This window comes from Pristis pectinata, chromosome 1 (assembly GCF_009764475.1).
Source record: "Pristis pectinata isolate sPriPec2 chromosome 1, sPriPec2.1.pri, whole genome shotgun sequence".
Classification (NCBI taxonomy): domain Eukaryota; kingdom Metazoa; phylum Chordata; class Chondrichthyes; order Rhinopristiformes; family Pristidae; genus Pristis; species Pristis pectinata.
Window position 1 is genome coordinate 88,473,291 of NC_067405.1, and position 17,196 is coordinate 88,490,486.

General features: G+C 47.7%; 1 protein-coding gene across 2 annotated transcripts in view; it reads right to left on the reverse strand.

Annotated features, from left to right (window-relative positions):
• tyro3 (TYRO3 protein tyrosine kinase) overlaps positions 1 to 16,949 on the reverse strand; it is a 74,421-nt gene extending 57,472 nt beyond the window's left edge. For both annotated transcript variants that reach the window (XM_052019688.1, XM_052019696.1), the window contains exons 1-3: positions 16,747 to 16,949; positions 7,120 to 7,306; positions 78 to 178 (exon numbers count right to left, since the gene is read on the reverse strand). In XM_052019688.1, the coding sequence (XP_051875648.1) occupies positions 78 to 178; positions 7,120 to 7,306; positions 16,747 to 16,798 (340 nt within the window). In that variant the 5' untranslated portion in view covers positions 16,799 to 16,949. The remainder of the gene's footprint in view (positions 1 to 77; positions 179 to 7,119; positions 7,307 to 16,746) is intronic.
• Positions 16,950 to 17,196: the final 247 nt, after the last annotated feature.

Sequence of the window (17,196 nt, forward strand, 5' to 3'; positions counted from 1 at the left end):
CTCTCTGTGTCCACTTCAATAAACCCTGAACACCAAGTCTCCCTTGCCCAGGATGACCTGAAGGTTGCCCTTCCTACCTTCGACAGTTAAAAAGGCCTTCTTTGAATTGATGTGAACTCCTTGCACAATCGCCATGCACCAATACCAGCCCATGTCTGTCTGCTGTACTTCCCTTAACCTGCAACGGAGACAGAAACACAGAGGCTCCAGTCAAACTTCGGAAACTTGAAGTAACCACGTGACCTTTGCACTGGTGTTAAAGCAAAAACACTCATTTAATTCAAAGGGAGAGTGCTGGTCCCCAGCACTCGTAATTTTCAGTTATCCCAACATATCTGCATTTGAATGGATCATGTGATCTAGGTCTAGGCCACATGGGACAGCAAAGGTCAAAGTTTAATCTGGAGTGAGATGATTCAAAAGCAACACACTATGGCTGCAGGTCAGATGAGGACAGGACCAGAGCCAACGTTTCAAGGAAACCCTTCATCGTGAATCTCAGCCAAGGCATCGAGAGCATCACAACCAGCCTCAGTGAAAATCAAAAAAAAAAGCAAAATCTGAAATAAAACAGGAAAATGCAGGAGACAGTGTTAACGTTTCATATCTGTCACTCTGTTCCTCTCTCCGCAGATGCTGCCTGACCTGCTAAGTGTTTCCAGTATTTTCTGTTTTTGTCTCAAAGTGACGCCGGCAAGTTGTGGATTCCTTCTGCTTGACGGGGAGTCGACTGCACAGTGCTGACATGCTGTGAGGAGTTCACGTTACATGAAAGTGGAAGTGCTTCTCAAACTGCCGTTAGAAAAGGGTGACAAAGTCCAAGAGAAAGAAAAAATAAAGGTAAAATTTTACTATGTTAGTAGAATACACTCAAGCCAAGGTGAACTCCCTTGAAACGGCACGGACAAAATTGGAGTGGGAGGTTGTTGGGAGGGTGGAAGCAGGTTCATTTGTGATCCGCTTCATGGCCAGGAATCACGTGGAGTTTCAGGACTGCTGCGTCAGGGAAGGCCACTTGTACAAAACCCCTTTCACAACTTCCACTTTTTTATATTTCAAAAATAGACTTTATTCATAATAACGAAAAAGAGGAACAGTGCAAAACTTTTACATTCACAGTCATTACATTCAGTATCGTTAACTTTTTTTTAAAAACCATCGCACCATAACCACTCATGTGGTCCCCTGGGAAGATGCACCCTTTCATTGTTTGAGGGGCTTTCCCACCCGACTCAGCCCATCCACGTGCGGTAGTGGAAGGAGCCTTGACTGTGGTCCTTCCCTACAGAGCCTTTGTATTGGCTGCACCGAGCTTCAGTGCGTCCCTCAGCACGTACTCCTGCAGCCTGGAATGTACCAGTCGGCAGCATTCCCTCATGGACCTCTTGCTGTGCTGGAAGACCAACAAGTTTCAGGCAGACCAAAGGACGTCTTTCACTGAGTTGATGAACTTCCAGCAGTGCTTGGATGTCTGTCTTGGTGTGAGTCTCTGGGAACAGCCCGTAGATCAGAGCAGCTGCTGGGGATGAACCAAGTCAAGGACCCTTGCATCCTCCTCCACACCCTCTTAGCAAATCTGTAATCTGCACTACGGATATCTGTGTTGAGCAGTTGAATCTATTCTCTGATTCCGTCCCCAAAACGCATTTTGGGGAGCACGTCCATCATATACGTGTGTGATATCCTGTCAAAGGCTTTCTCCTGGTCCAAACTGACCAGGCAGTTGTCCACCCCTCTGTCCTGCACGTAGGCAATGGTATCCCTGAGTAGCACAAGGCTGTCAGAGACTTTCCTGCCAGGTATAGCATAGGTTTGGTCCGGATGGATCACCTGTCCCAGAGCAGACTTGACTTGGTTGGCGATGGCGGACAGGATCTTATAGTCCATATTCAACAGCAAAATGGGTCTCCAATTCCTGATGTCCTCTCTCTCCCCTTTCTGCTTGTTGATTAGGGTGATGATGCTTTTCCTCATGGAGTCTGACATGTTGCCCGCCAGAAGCATAACGTTACACACTTCCAGCAGGTCTGGGCCCATCCAGTTCCAAAAAGCTGAGTATAATTTTGCCAGTAAGCCGTCGCCTCCAGGAGTTTTATTCGAGCCAAGGGAATGGATGAAGCCAGTCAGCTCCTCCAGGGGCAGTGGCTGATCCAGACTCTCCCGTTTGCTGTCGTCTAACACCTCTATGATAGAGGACAGGACGTTCTGGGTGGCTGTACTGTCTGTGGTCTTTCTGTCATACAGACCGGCATAGAAGGACCTGCAGATCCTCAGTATGTCTGTCTGTGAGGATGTTACTGAGCCATCCTCCTCCTTAAGGCTGTGGATCACGGAGCTCCCCCTGTGAACCTTTTGGAAGAAGAAGCATGAGCCCATCTCATCCTGTTCCACAAAGTGGACCCTGCATCAGAAGATGATCTTGGAGGATTCTGAGGCAAAGAGCACAACTTGCGGGCTCATCACATCTCGGAGTTCCTCTCTCACATCCACCCCCCTCAACTACAGAAGGACAAGTTGCTGCAAGTCTGTCTGGAGTCGGAACAGTTCCCTCTGACTCTGTCTTGCTTTCTGAACATCTTTGAGGATGAAGAACCTCTTGATGTTCTCCTTGGTTGCTTCCCACCAGTGAATCAGAGAGTCAAAGAGGGGCTTCACGGTTCTCCAACCTGTGTAATCACAGTTTAGTTTCTCAATGTTCTCTAGGGTCAGCGGCTTGACGTTCAACTTCCATGTCCCCCTGCCTGCCTTCTCACCTTCCTGTAGGTGACAGGAGGCTCGAAGGAGGCAGTGGTCAGAGAAGAATACCAGTCAACATTGGTGGATCTGACCGTGACTGCCTTCAACGTGGAGAGGAAGTCTACCCTGGACTGTACTGAGTTGTTTGGTTTCAACCAAGTGTGTTGCAGCTGTGCTCCACCTGCAGGGTGCTGAAAACGTCACACAACTTTGCATCTTTAACCATTTCCGTCAGGAGTCTGGAGCTGCTGTCCAGTCTCCTGTCAGCACTGCCGGACTGTCCAGCGGCATCGATGATGCAGTTGAAGTCACCGGCCAGAACGACTGGTTGAGACGTCACCAGCAACCGTGCAAGCTGCTGGAAGACAGCCAGCCACTCGCTCGGCATGGGCGAGGCATACACAGTGATTACCCGGAGTGGAATGTTACAGTACTTTATGTCTCCACGAGGAGACGCCCACCAACCACCTCTTTGACTTCGGTGATTGAGAAGTTGCCTCCCGCAGCAGAATACCCAGGTGGGATGTGCGACAATCATTGCCCCCCCTAGCATATAGACAATCCATGGGACCGCCATCTCAACCTCCTCTGATAGTTGTGGAGGTGTGGCAGCCCATATTCCTCTGGAAAAGTCACATCCGCCTTGACCTTGGCAAGGTATTGCAAGGCGTTAACACATTGCACTGTCCTCTTCACACTGCGCATATTTAGTGAGGCCAGTTTTACCTCCATAGTTGTTTTGGTGTTCAGGGTTCACCAATACAGTCCATTGTGAATCAGCCTGGGCCCTCATGCCGACAGTCTCGGTGAACTGCCGTACTGTTTTTGGGCTCAGGTGCTCGGGATAGTCTCCCCCAGGGTGTGGGGTCCCTTGTGGCGATGCTGGTGGTGTCACTGGGGTGAGATCAGTCTGTGTTTATGTTCTGGCTGCTGACTCTGACGGTTCTGTGCTCTCCATCTCCCAGAGCTGGGGTACATTGGACTCTGCGCTGCTCCCGTCCCCTGGAGCTGAGGAGTGGTGGGTTCATTTCTTCCCTCCTCTGTGTTTGTCTATAAACTCCCCTCCTCCTCTTTGTCACCTCCACTTTGATGCTTTCTCTGCCTGCATCATCGGTTTCCCATCTTGGCTTCATCCTTCGACGAGGAGAGATTGCTGGTGTCTTTCTGTTGCATGGCCCTTTTCTTCCCATTACTGTTGGAGGTCCATTGTCCCTTGGGTGGTATCTTCTGAGGCTTCTTCCTTTTCACCACCTGCCATTCCCCTTCTTTTCCCTCTGCCAGCCCCTCTTCCATTGACTCCTCCTCTTGCGGAGGGACCTGGTGGCTTGTGGCTGGGGTTTGGGAGCTCGAGGTGATTTGCCTTTCCTCAGTCCTGGTCTCAGTCTCTGCTGGGGCCTCTGCACTGGTAGGGGCTGTGTTGGCATTCCTCTGGATGTTGTTGGTGCCAGCTCCCCTTCTTATTGCCTGTGCGTAGGTACAGGCACGTTTGGGGCAGGCCTTGTAGAGACGGCCTGCCTCCACAAACAGGTTGAAGCATTTGCTTCCTCTACAGTCCTTGGTCTGGTGGCCTTGCTGCTTGCAATTCTTGCATTGACTGCACCACATTGGGCTGCCACATGTCCGGGTTTGTTGCAGTTACGACACACCCTAGGTTGTCCTGCATACAGCATGTACCCACGGTTCCTTCCGATGACCTTACTGGGCAGGCACGGCAGTGTAGCGGTTAGCGTAACGTTTTACAGCGCCAGAGACCCGGGTTTAATTCCAGCCGCTATCTGTAAGGAGTTTGTACATTCTCCCTGTGTCTGCGTGTGTTTCCTCCCACATTCCAAGGACGCGTGGGTTAAGAAGTTGTGGGCATGCTATGTTGGCGCTGGAAGCGTGGCGACACTTGTGGGCTGCCCCCAGAACACTGTCCGCAAAAGATGCATTTCACTGTGTGTTTTGACGTACATATGACTAATAAAGATATCTATCTATCTACCTGCAATGCACTTCCCTGTAGCTGTGACACTTTACTCTGTATTCTGTTATTGTTTTTACCCTGTACTACGTCATGCATTGTGTAATGAATTGATCTGTTTGAACGGTATACAAGACAAGTTTTTCACTGTACCACTCTACAATAATAAAACCAATACCAAATAATGGCTCCCTTATCATCCTCCCTTAGCTTGACCTTCACCTGGCACTTGCTGGTCCAGATCCCAAACAGGTCCTTGATGTCCATGCAGCTTCCTGCTCCCTTGATATAACGAGCTAGGAAGGTAAGGTCATCCACCACGGGCATATGTGGGTTAAACATGTGCACCATTATCACACGGTCCTTCTGGGTGGGGAGGGTGAAGAGCGGCTGCACCTTCAACAGTGACTGCGGAGTCTCATTCCCCTTCTCCTTAAAGTCCTGTAGCGTCTTCTGCCATCCCACCGGGTACTTGAAGGTAATGTCAAAGTACCCGTTACCTGGGAAGTTCTGGAGGCAGTAGATATCCTTCACTTCAAACTTGCAGCACTCCAGCAGGACCTTCTTGGTGAAGAGGTCCCTGGAGAAGGGGTTCCCCTCGCTGATCTCCTTCACTGTCAACCTGACAGTGTTGCGAATCCCCTGTCCTCCTCCCGAGGTGCTTGTCGCTGCAGCCATCCTGATGGAGCTGGTTGGTTATAGCAGGTTTAGTTACTGGAAAGGGCTGTTAGGTTGGTTTCCCAACCAGCATTAGGATCCATCCCTATCTGAGCAGGTTAAGCTCTCATCGGGCAGCCACTTGATCATGAAGAGTCCCAATTGTCTTCCTTCTTCTTCAAAATCCGTGTTCACAGAGATCACCCATGAATCCACTGCGTAGATCAGCTTCTGTGATTCCCGCCCTGGGAGACTGGCAGCAATGATCACCGACTCTCTCCTGCCGGCTACACAACTTCCCTAGTCACAGACTAAAGAAATGATCCTAACCTGCGCATCCCTCCAGGAATTTTACAGTCAAAGTACTTTTGAGGTGTAATGTAGGAAATGCAGCAGGCAATTTATATACAGGTGGGTCCCTGCAATGTGAGCGTGAGCCGGTGATTTGTTTTGGTTTGATGTGACAGAGGGATAAGCATCAGCCAATGCGAACTGAAGGGCAATTCCCATTTCTTCTTCGCTCGGAAAGAAGACGTATGAGAAAGGACCTGGAAGAGGACCCTCAAGCCTACCCACCAACTACTGAGCACAGGGCTCTTCCTGTCCCTCAATCATTTTCCAACCCACTTCTAGTACCTGATCTCTTGGGGTGCCAAAGTCCATCAGTCCCAGCCTTGAATAAACTCTGGAGCTCTCTGAGGTGGAGAACTCCAATGATTTTCACACCGCTTCGTCTCAGCCCCAAGTGGTAGACCCCTTAATGCTGACACCCCAGTTCTGAGCCCTTGGTTAGAGGAACCAGTCCCCCTACCCCCCAGTAGGGGAACCAGCCTATCTATCCCAATCTTGTGACATTTACAGAGCCTGAATTTGACATGCAAACCTATACTTAAACCTCTGGAGTGGGACTTAACCCATAAATTCTTGATTCAGATATGGCAATATTACTGACTGAGCTTTGACACCACAATAAGACAGAGGAGAACTAGTCCTACTGAATGGCACCATTAGTTACTGCCTTCAGTAAAGGGAAAAAAAGCAGAACCAAATTATCCTTCTTAATCATATGCTGGAGACAGCTCAGGAAGCATTATATCCCATGGAATCAGCATGTCACCTCCGTTTAGCATATCTCTCAACAGCCTGACTGATTGAGAATTCACTATGGATTAACAGTCAAAAGTTCACACGTAATTTCAACCATCTGACGCTGTAGCACTGCTTCAGTTGTTTCATCCGTGCTGTCAGAGGTAGCAACATCACAATAAGCTCAGACCGCTCAGTTCGACTCTGTACAATGTCTTCCCACCATAAAATTCCCTCTCTGTGGTTTCGAGTCAAGCAACCTCAACCTGACTTTCAATGCAATGTAAAGGCAGATTTGCATTAACGTTGCATCTTTCACAACCTCAGTATGTTCAGAAGCCCCCTTGGAGTGTAATCACTGTTTTTAGAGAGGAAACACTCCAAGCGATATGTGCATAGCAACATCCAACCAGCAGCAATGGAATAAACAGCCATTTCAATGCTACTCATTGAAGGATAACCAGGAAACTAGCGAGATCTCTATTGTCGCTCTTCGCAATAATGCAATGGGATCTTTTTGCATTCACGTGAGAGGGCAGAAAGCACCTGAGTTTAAACACCTCATCTCAAACTCAATGCCTCCAATCAGGGCACTTCAGCCAATCAGCACCAGCCTGAGATTTACGCTCATGTCTCTGGAGTAAGATTCAAACAGCTACCCCTGTCCGCAGGATTACCTGATGACGCTCAGCACCTCGTCCTCGCCGAGGGGCACGCTGGTGAAATCAGCATTGTGCAGCTCCTTGCCATCCTTTAGCCAATGGATGGTGGGCAACCTGGAGACCCCCTTCAACTGACATCGCATCTGGGCGTTCAGACCCAGCGAGATGGTGAGGTTGGTGGGGCCAACCACAAAGTCCAGCCCTGAAAGTAAAAGGGAGGAATAAGAATGGGTTTACAAAGTATAATCCATTAAATTTAGAGCATATCAACAAATTTAAAACAATTAAAAGAGTGGAGATCTCCACCTACATGGAAATAGCTGTTGGTCCCGATACAATATCTATCAAGTGATGTTGATTCTGCCGGTTAACAGAGGGTGATTTTTTTCAGAAGCCAGGATAAACATTGCAGATGCCCTGGCCATAAACTTCTGAGCCTTCTTTGAAACTAAAATGCAAATATTATCACTCTATTTAAAATGGGGAGAGGGATAAACCCAACAATATATATCAAAGTGAGAAGCAGTTCCAAAATAGTCACAAAACCAAAATACCACTAAAAATCTGAAATGAAAAACAGGAAATGGTCAGCAGGTCAAGCAGCATCTGTGGAGATGGTCAACAACGTAAAAATGAGGCCTGATCTGCTAAATATTTATAGCATAGAATACAGGACATTAAACAACACAGCACAGGAACAGGCCCCTTGGCCCACGATGTTGTGCTGAACTAATTAAGCTAATGACGCCTTATTAAACTAATCCCTTCTGCCTGCACATGGTCCATTATTCCTCCAACTTTGCATATTCATGTGCCTATCTAAGAGCCTCTTAAACAACTCCATAAAGCAGTTTTTGCTTTTAGTCCCAAGACTGATCCCTGAGTGCTGCATTGTAATCCTTCCTCTAGTGTGAAAATTATAGGCTGATTAACCGACATCAGTGGTGTGGAATCTACTGGAGATATTAATCTATGACATAACTCCTAAGTGGGCTAATAAAGGAAAGAAAGAATGGAATTATTAATCGCAGAGAGGGTGGATGAGGGTGGTTGATGCTATGTACATGAATTTTCAAAAGATATTTGGGAAAACTATTCATAATATGCTTGTTAGCAAAACTGAAGCCCATGAAATTAAAAATGTGCAGTGATGGTGTGGATGGAAAATTAGAAAGCAGAGAATAGCAGTGTATGAATATTCTTCAAACAAAAGGAAAGTTTATAGTGGCATTTCCCAGGGACTAGCTTTCAGACCATTGCTTCTTTTGATATACATTCATGATCCGGACTTGAGAATGCAGGTGTAACTATTTGCACCCGACATGAAACTTGGAAATGGTAAACTAATCATAACTTCAGAAGGATATAGATTGGTAAGACACATGGTGGATGAAATCTGACACCAAGAACTGTAAAACAGTGGACTGAGAAGAGAAAAACCACATGGTATGACTTCAGATAGGGTGCAGTTACAGAGGAACCTGGGTTTGTGAATGTAATCCAGTCTTTAAGGCCGGCAGACGTACAGAAAGCAACTAGGGCGCCAGGCTTAATGGAGTTGTCAGTTCAAAAGCAAAGAAGTTATTACAAAAGTTATGAGGAGTTTGAGGAGATTTGGTATGTCACCAAAGACTCTTGCAAATTTCTACAGATATATGGTGGAGAGCGTTCTGACCGGTTGCATCACGGCCTGGTATGGAGCCTCCAATGTGCAGGATCGCAAAAGGCTGCAGAAGGTTGCAGACTCACCAAGTTTCATCACAGGCACAACTCTCCCCACCATCAGAGAACATCTTCAAGAGTCGGTGCCTCAAGAGGGTGGCATCCATCACTAAGGACCCTCACCATCCGGGACATGCCCTCTTCTCGTTACAACCATCAGGGAGGAAGTACAGGAGCACACCCAATGATTTAGGAACAGCTTCTTCCCCTCCACCATCAGATTTCTGAATGGTCCATGAACCCATGAACACTACTTTTTTATTCCTCCACCCCCATGCCCCACCACCCCTCCCCTGCACCATTTATTTATTTATTTTGTAATTTATAGCAACTTCATGTCTTTGCACTATACTGCGGCCGCAAAACAACAAATTCCTAAATTTTAAAATTTTGTTTACAACGTGGTAACAGGCCCTTTCAGCCCAACGAGTCAGCGCTGCCCATTTTAAACCCCCAAATTAACCTACCCCTACGTCTTTCGAATGTGGGAGGAAACCGGAGCACCCGGAGGAAACCCACGCAGACATGGGAGGATGTACAAACTCCTTACAGACAGCGATGGGAATCAAACCCCGATCGCTGGCGCTGTAATAGCGTCGCGCTAACCGCTACGCCACCATGCCGCAACATTTCACGACATTTAAGTCAGTGATAATAAACCTGATTCTGATTCTGATAGTTTTATCTGGCACACTGGATCCAATCCTGGCCACCACACTTTACTGTAATGCCACCAGCAATGAAAGAGAGACTAAGGAAACTGGGATTGTTTTCTTTAGAGCAGAGGGGGTAAAAGGGAGACATGAAGGGACCTATTCAAAGTCCTGAAAGGTTTTAATATAAAGTAAAGAGAAACTATTTCCAATAAGGGTTGTAACCAAGTGTTTTAAGGTAATCCGAAAAGTAATTGACTTCTTTCATCGAGCAGGCATAGGAATGATGGACTATGTGCCTCCTTCTCTGTTGTCTCATTCTATGAAGGGGAGGCAATGATTGCTATTTATTTGAGGAATTACACCAGAGTGGGAGGGGAAAGTACTGAGTGGGGTGCACCAGGGATTAATATTGGAATCAATTCAGTTTCCAATTTGCATAAATGACTTGAATGCTGATGCAAAGCTGCATCTAATTGATGATCGCTCTACATAGTGTGGATGCTGGGCTTGATCCCAGTGCTCAGACCTGATCTTCTGTGTGTGGCCCACGCTGTGTGTTAATGGCACTTAGGTGAATCAATCTGATAGAAGAGGTGTCAAATGTGGGTTGGCATCACCCCTGCTTGCTTCAAGCGTGTGGGTATAATGCACACAGGATAGTGCAAGCTAGCCTTTTAAAAGCAAAATGCCGCAGAACCTGGAAATCTGAAATGCGAACGGAAACCGCTGGGATACTCAGCAAGTCAAGCAGCATCAGCGGAGAGAGAAAGAGAGATAACACTTCAGGTCGATGATACGGATGGCAGATTATTGAAGGATCCCCAGCATCCAGGTCATGCCCTCTTCTCACAGCTACCATCTGGCAGGAGGTACAGAAGCCTGAAGTCCCACACCACCAGGTTCAGGAACAGCTACTTTCCTCCAACCATCAGGTTCTGAACCAACCTGCACAACCCTAACCCTACTTCAGCAAATGGAATATTACGGACTACCTCTTGCACAACCATGGATATCTCTGAATGTACTTATGAGTTTTTTTTTAAGACATAAGATAAGATATTTATTTATTAGTCACATGTACATGGAAACACACAGTGAAATGCATCTTTTTGCGTTACCGACAATGTGCTGGGGGCAGCCCGCAAGTGTCGCCACTCTTCCAGCGCCAACATAGCATGCCCACAGCTCCTAACCTGTACATCTTTGGAATGTGGGAGGAAACCGGGGCACCCAGAGGAAACCCACAAAGACACAGGGAGAACGTACAAACTCCTTACAGAGAGCGGCGGGAATTGAACCCAGGTCAGTGGCACTGTAATAGCGTTACACTAACCGCTACACCACTGTGCCGCCTAATGTCTTTGCACTAATGTCTTGCTTTGCACTCTTTATTTTTCTCTTCACTGCCTTGTATAATTTGTGTATAATTTATATATAATTTATATTCTGTGTGTTGTCTGTACCTACGTGCCTGTGATGCTGCTGCAAGCTAGTTTTTCATTGTACCTGTACCTCACTGTACTTGTGCACATGAGAATAAATTCGACTTGACTTAAATGTTAACACTGGTTCTCTGTCTGTGGAATCTTTTAAGGGAGCAAAAGGTGATCTAAGAGCTACCATGGCAGTCACAATTGATTTCACTCTGCAATTCAACCCATGGTGTTAAAGAAGTATGTGCCGTGACATTGGAATTTCTAGACCAGAAAGGGGAGAACATTCCAATGAAGTAAGGGAAATCTGCTTGCTTCCCAAATGATGAATCAAGATATTTTGGAATGAGTTTGATGTCTTGGGCAACCAGTGTGGCAGAGTGGAGATGGAACAGGTTGACAGGGGAACACATGCGATGAAACCTCCTGGAAGGCACCAAGCAGACTTGGCAATCCTATCTGAGCCTAAACAACATGGCACATAAGAGGTTTCAGTTGCCAACTTCAAGCAGGACCTTAGTTTGGAAATCAAACAGTGCTTGACAGTCCAGTCTTTGTCTGGATGAAGGAAGCGTTGAGCCTGATCTAGGACCTGGAACAAGACTCCTGTGATTCCACTTACCAGAACATCATGATTGGGTGTAATAGGGGACTACTGGCACATTGCGTGCGGTGATCTGCTACTATCAACAACAAAGTTGTGTGGAACACACCCATTGCCTAACTTGTTCTTCCTGTTTGGTTGAAGGAATGGAACGAGATCCATTTAAGAAAACATGCCTGGAGGCAAATTCCTTAATCCAGAGAAAGACTGGACTGACAAAGCACTGTCTGATTTCCAAACTAAGGTCCTGCTTGAAGTTAACAGCTGAATAACTTTCTGGACCAGATGAGGTGACTTTGCAACAAATGCATAAGAACCCGGTTGCTAGCTAAAGGTGAAAGTGATTTTGCAGTAATTAAATTTCTCCCTCGCTGCTAATTGTCTAAAACTCTATTGATCTAAATCAGCTTTGGCATTTTGTTCCAAACATCAGGTACTCCTTACATCTGTGAAAACCATCTCTTTGATGAGACTGTACATTTTTAATATGTTTACCAAACAATTAACCCATTGTTTTCGTGTTTTCCTCTCTTCAAAATATCGATATTTCCTGACAGATTGTAGACACAAGAGATTCTGCAGATGCTGGAATCTGGAGCAACACATACAAAATGCTGGAGGAGCTCAGAGCAGGTCAGGCAGAATCTATGGAGAGAAATAAACAGTCGACGTTTTGAGTCGAGCCCCTTCATCAGGACTAGAAAGGAAAAGGGCAGAAGCCAGAATAAGAAAGTGGGGGAAGGGGAGGAGCACACACAGGCAGGGGATAGGTGAATTCAGGTGATAGGTGAGTCAAGGTGAGGGGGGAAAGTAGGAGGGTGGGTGAGGGGGAGATGTAAGAAGCTGAGAGGTGATACGTAGAAGAGGCAAAGGGCTGAAAAAGAAAGAATCTGGTAGGAGAGGGCAGTGGACCATGGAATAAAGGGAAGGCGGTGGGAAATAGATGGGCAGGTCATGAGGGCGGGGGAGGGGGAAAGAGAAGGGGGGAAGGGGAAAGAAGGCCCAGCTTCTGCCCTCTTCCTCTCCAGTCCTGATGAAGGGTCTCGACCCGAAACGTCGACTGTTGATTTCTCTCCATAAATGCTGCCTGACCTGCTGAGTTCCTCCAGCTATGTGACATCATACTGCAGCCTGACTTTCTTCTAGTCTAACATCTACACATCTGCATTTTCCAACAGGCAAAAGGAACAGTGGTGCAGCTAGTAGAACCACTGCCTCACAGCTCCAGAGACCCAGGTTCAATCCTGACCTCCAGTGCTGTCTTGTGTGGAGTTTGCACTTTCCCTCGACTGCATGGGTTTCCCCTGGGAGCTCCAGTGTTATCCCACATCCCAAACACGGCTGGGTCAGTAGCTTAATTGGCCACTGTAAATTGCCCCTAATATGTAGGTGAGTGGTATAATCTGGGGTGAGATGGTGAGAAAAACGGGATTCATGTAGGATTGGTGTAAATGGGTGCTTGATGGTCAGGATGGACCCAATGGGCTGAATGGCCTGTTTCTATGCTCTAAGAATCTGATTCTACAAACAGGCATCAGGAAACTGGGGGAAGAGTTGCTTTCCCCCTCTCCGGACTGAGGCACAGAGACTAAGCTTTGAATCTGCAACCTTATTGGTGTCACTTTTAAGGAATTCTATATTCACTGCATCAGATCAAGGGATAATAAAAAACAGGGAATAAGTTCTGCAATGGAAAATATTTCCTGGAATTTCCTACAACTTAAAATAATAAGTCTGCATGCCTTGATACGCAGTCGCAGGAGACACTGGCTGAAAACCAGTTTGCTTAACAGTCCGACGGCTGCTTGTCAGAGTGCAAACTGCAGTGAGTGTTAGGATCACCAGAAAGGCGCATTAACGCTGCATTGACAATCAGCTGATGAGTCTACATAGTGCCGGTCTGAAGAGGGCATGTTGATAAACTGAGAGAGGGTAGGTTGGACAGGAGCAGGGCAGGAAGGGAAACAAGGAGCAGATTAAAACAGAAAATGTAAGGGATAGGGAGTGGGCCAGTGCCAGGGAACAGCTGAAGTGCAGAGCCAGGATTAGGGTGGAGATGGTGAGGTTGGGGGGGGGGGGGGGGGGCGCGAAGAAATGTGAAACAGGTTCTGACTGGGGATCAGAATGGGGCTGGATAGCAAGTGCACTAGGGCAGAGATCCAGTTAAAACAGGGAAAGAACTGGTCTAAAGGCAAAAGGTGATGCACATCAAGAAGTGGGTTAGAGTCAAGTCAAGTTGAGTTTGTTGTCATATACACAAGTACGGTGAGGTACAGGTACAATGAAACATTTGCTTTCAGAAGCACCACAGGCACATAGGTACAGACAACACACAGAATATAAATTATGCATAAATTAAACATAAAATTATACCATACTGACTGTGCAAAAGCAAGATCTTTTGCAACCAAAACAAAGACACAATCGAAAACAAGTCCATGGTAATGCAAGAGGTGTCTGTAGTGTTGCGTTGCTGAGGTAGGATTCGAGTTGTGCAGGTGGGTTCAAGAACATAACGGTTGTAGGAAAGTAGCTGTTCCTGAACCTGGAGGTGTGGGACTTCAGGCTTCTGTACCTCCTGCCTGATGGTAGCAGCAAGAAGGTGGCATGATTCGGATGGTGGGGATCCTTGATGATGGATGCCTCCTTCTTGAGGCAGCGCCTCCTCGTCCATGGTAGTGCAAGAGGTGGTCTGTAGTGTTCCATCGCTGAAGCAGGGTTAGGGTTGTGCAGGTAGGTTCAAGAACCTGATGAGGGACAGTAGAATGTGCAGGTTTGGGGAGTCCTGCATATACACATTTAACAGAGAAACAAAGGACTGCCCATGCTGAAATCTAGATGAAAAAGCAGCAACATGCTGGAGGAACTCAGCAGGTCAGGCAGCATCCGTGGAGAAAAACAGACAGTCAACGTTTTGGGTCAGGACCCTTCTTCAGAACTGAAGATAGGAAGAGGGGAAGCCCAATATACATGGGGGAAAAACAGAGCAGTGATAGGAGGACAGAAGAGGGGAGGCGGGGTGGGCACAAGGTGGTGATAGGTAGATGCAGGTAAGAGATAGTGACAAGCAGGTGTGGGGGAGGAGGGGAGAGCAGATCCACTGGGGGATGGGTCAAAGGTATGGAGGCAGGTGGCATGGGGGGAAGGGAGGAAAAGGAGAGAGAAAAAATGGTGAGGAGAAAAAAGAGAGAGAGGCTAGGAAAGGGAAGGAAAGAAGAAGCACGGTGGAGGGGGGGGGTTGGTCTACTTAAAGTGGAATACATTTAACATGTATCTGTGCATGTATGGACGGCGCACAACAGATGATATACTGTAGGTTTAATTTTAATTTGGCATCAGGTCGGCACAGAATTCATGGGCTGAAGGGCCTGTTCCTGTGCTGTACTGTTCTATGCTCTACATGTACTTATACAGTATATGTGTATATGTACTTGCTTAAATGACCCATTTCAAGAAAATCAACTTTAAACATTTGCACGTGACCCTGAGGCAGGTAGGTTGTACATCAGGGACAAGGATTGTGTTGAAGCGAGGAGTAGGTTTCTCTCTCTCATTTAAGATAACAAAAATATATGGTCTTATTCCCATGCAGTCTGTGGTCATTCTTTTGCGAAGCGTTATCATGACACTTGTGTGCAATGGGATGTCACTAGGATGTGTTGTCATGCAAAGAACTTAACTGCTGCACTTCAGCCCCACGCTCCTGATCTTTGGTCACCCGGTGCGGAAGGGGGTGGATTGCTCAGGGGATCTCTCGGTGGGTTTGCTCCTGGGCCTGGCAAAGGTGAGCATTCATGGGTCTAGGCGGCGGGCAGTTGAGGGTTCTGCCCGAGCTGATCGCCTGCCACTCTTCCGGGATTACGTCCGTGCCCGTATATCCCTGGAGAAGGAGCACACAGTATCCACGGGTACATTGGGGGATTTCCAAGACTGATAGGTGCCACAGGGGCTTGAGTGCATTCTGGATAGTGATGACCATATTATAATTTGAAACTGTAAATAGTGTGAATTGAGGAATACTGTAGCATTGCAACAATATGACGCTGTTATCACTGAATATACCTGCTTTGGAAAAGGAAAAAAAGAACTTAACTGCACGGTGACATCATGTTTGCCTGTGATGTCACTGTGATGCAATAACGCTGTGCTGTGATGTCACTGCTGTGATATCACCATGATGTGAGGTCACTGCAGTGTGATGTAATTACAACATGCCGTCTGGCATCACTGTGCTGTGATGTCACTGCAGAGGGATGTCACTGTTGCATGATATCACACGTGAGGTCACTGTGACACGATTGCATTGGGACGTGATGTCACTGTCACGTGATGCCACTTTGGTGTGATGTCACTGTGCAGTGATGTCACTGTTATACAATTTCCCCGAGTTGTGACATCACTGTGCGGTGATGTCACTGTGGTGTGATGTCACTGTGGTGTGATGTCACTTAATTGTAATCTCGGGATGGTGTGATGTCACCCCCGTGTCACTTGTAAGGTTGCTGTGGCATGATGTCACACAATGTGAGGTCACTGAACGTGATTGCACTGTGGTATGACATCACTAGAATATGAATTCACTGTGCAGTGATGTCACTGCAGTGTGATGTCACCTAATTGTAATCCCATTACAATATGACATAATCAGTGTGATGTCATCCCCCATATGTTGCCACTTGTAACGTCACTATGGCGCGATGTCAGGGCCATGCAGCACCTCCGCAAGGTACGAGGTTACTTCTGCACAATCCCACAACAACAAATCCTGAAATGTCTCTCTGAGGCGCTTTATAAATTCACCCTGGCGCACTTCTCTCCAGTTAACTAGCCTGCAACTCCCTCTCTCCGCCCGTGATGATGAGAGAGAACCTGCTATGTGACGCGGATGCCCGGGACAGCTCCTTCCCACCCGCACTTGCCTGTGGATCTGCCGGTTTTCCTCAGTCTGGACCGGAGTTGCTGCGGGGGTCAGGAACTTCCCGCCAACAAGATCCCAGCAAATGCACAGGCACGGAGACACGTTGGGAGCGGAAAGTAAACCAGTCACCCCAGAACAAACCACAAACATAAAAACGCTGACCAATCACCATCCCATGTCAGAGTTTGGAAAACTTCTGTGCCTCTCTCTCCAAACTTTCTCCCCCACACAACCCCCCCCCCCCACCACCACCACCACCCCCACCCCCCCCCCCACCCCCCGCACACCCCTCCCTTCTGGCGGGCTTACCCCAGGTGAGGTGGAGCAGGAAGGCGATGGTCAGACACGATACCGCAATCATCCAGCTACTGCAGCCTGGCTTTAGGTGAGGACGGGGATCGCCGGTTGGCTGAACCGGTCACTGGAGGGACCTCCGACGCCGTTCTACACCCTGGCCGCAGTGTGAGCCCTGGCCCGGAGCGGAGAAAGCTTCATCACTCCCTTCAGGAGCCTTCAGCAGCTCGTCTACCCGGCACCTCGGCGTTGCCAGCGACCTAACACTGGGCAGGAGGAGGAGGAGAACGAGGGACCTCCCATCGCTTCTCTCTATGGATCCCGGGCCAGGAAACGAGGAGGAGTTTCACCCTCCAGGAAGGAGTCAATCCAGCTCCTGCACGTTGACTTGTTGAAGCTCCACATACCCGGAGCTGCAGAACCCTCCTTCACTGCAGCCACAGTCTTCCCAGAGCCAACTCATGC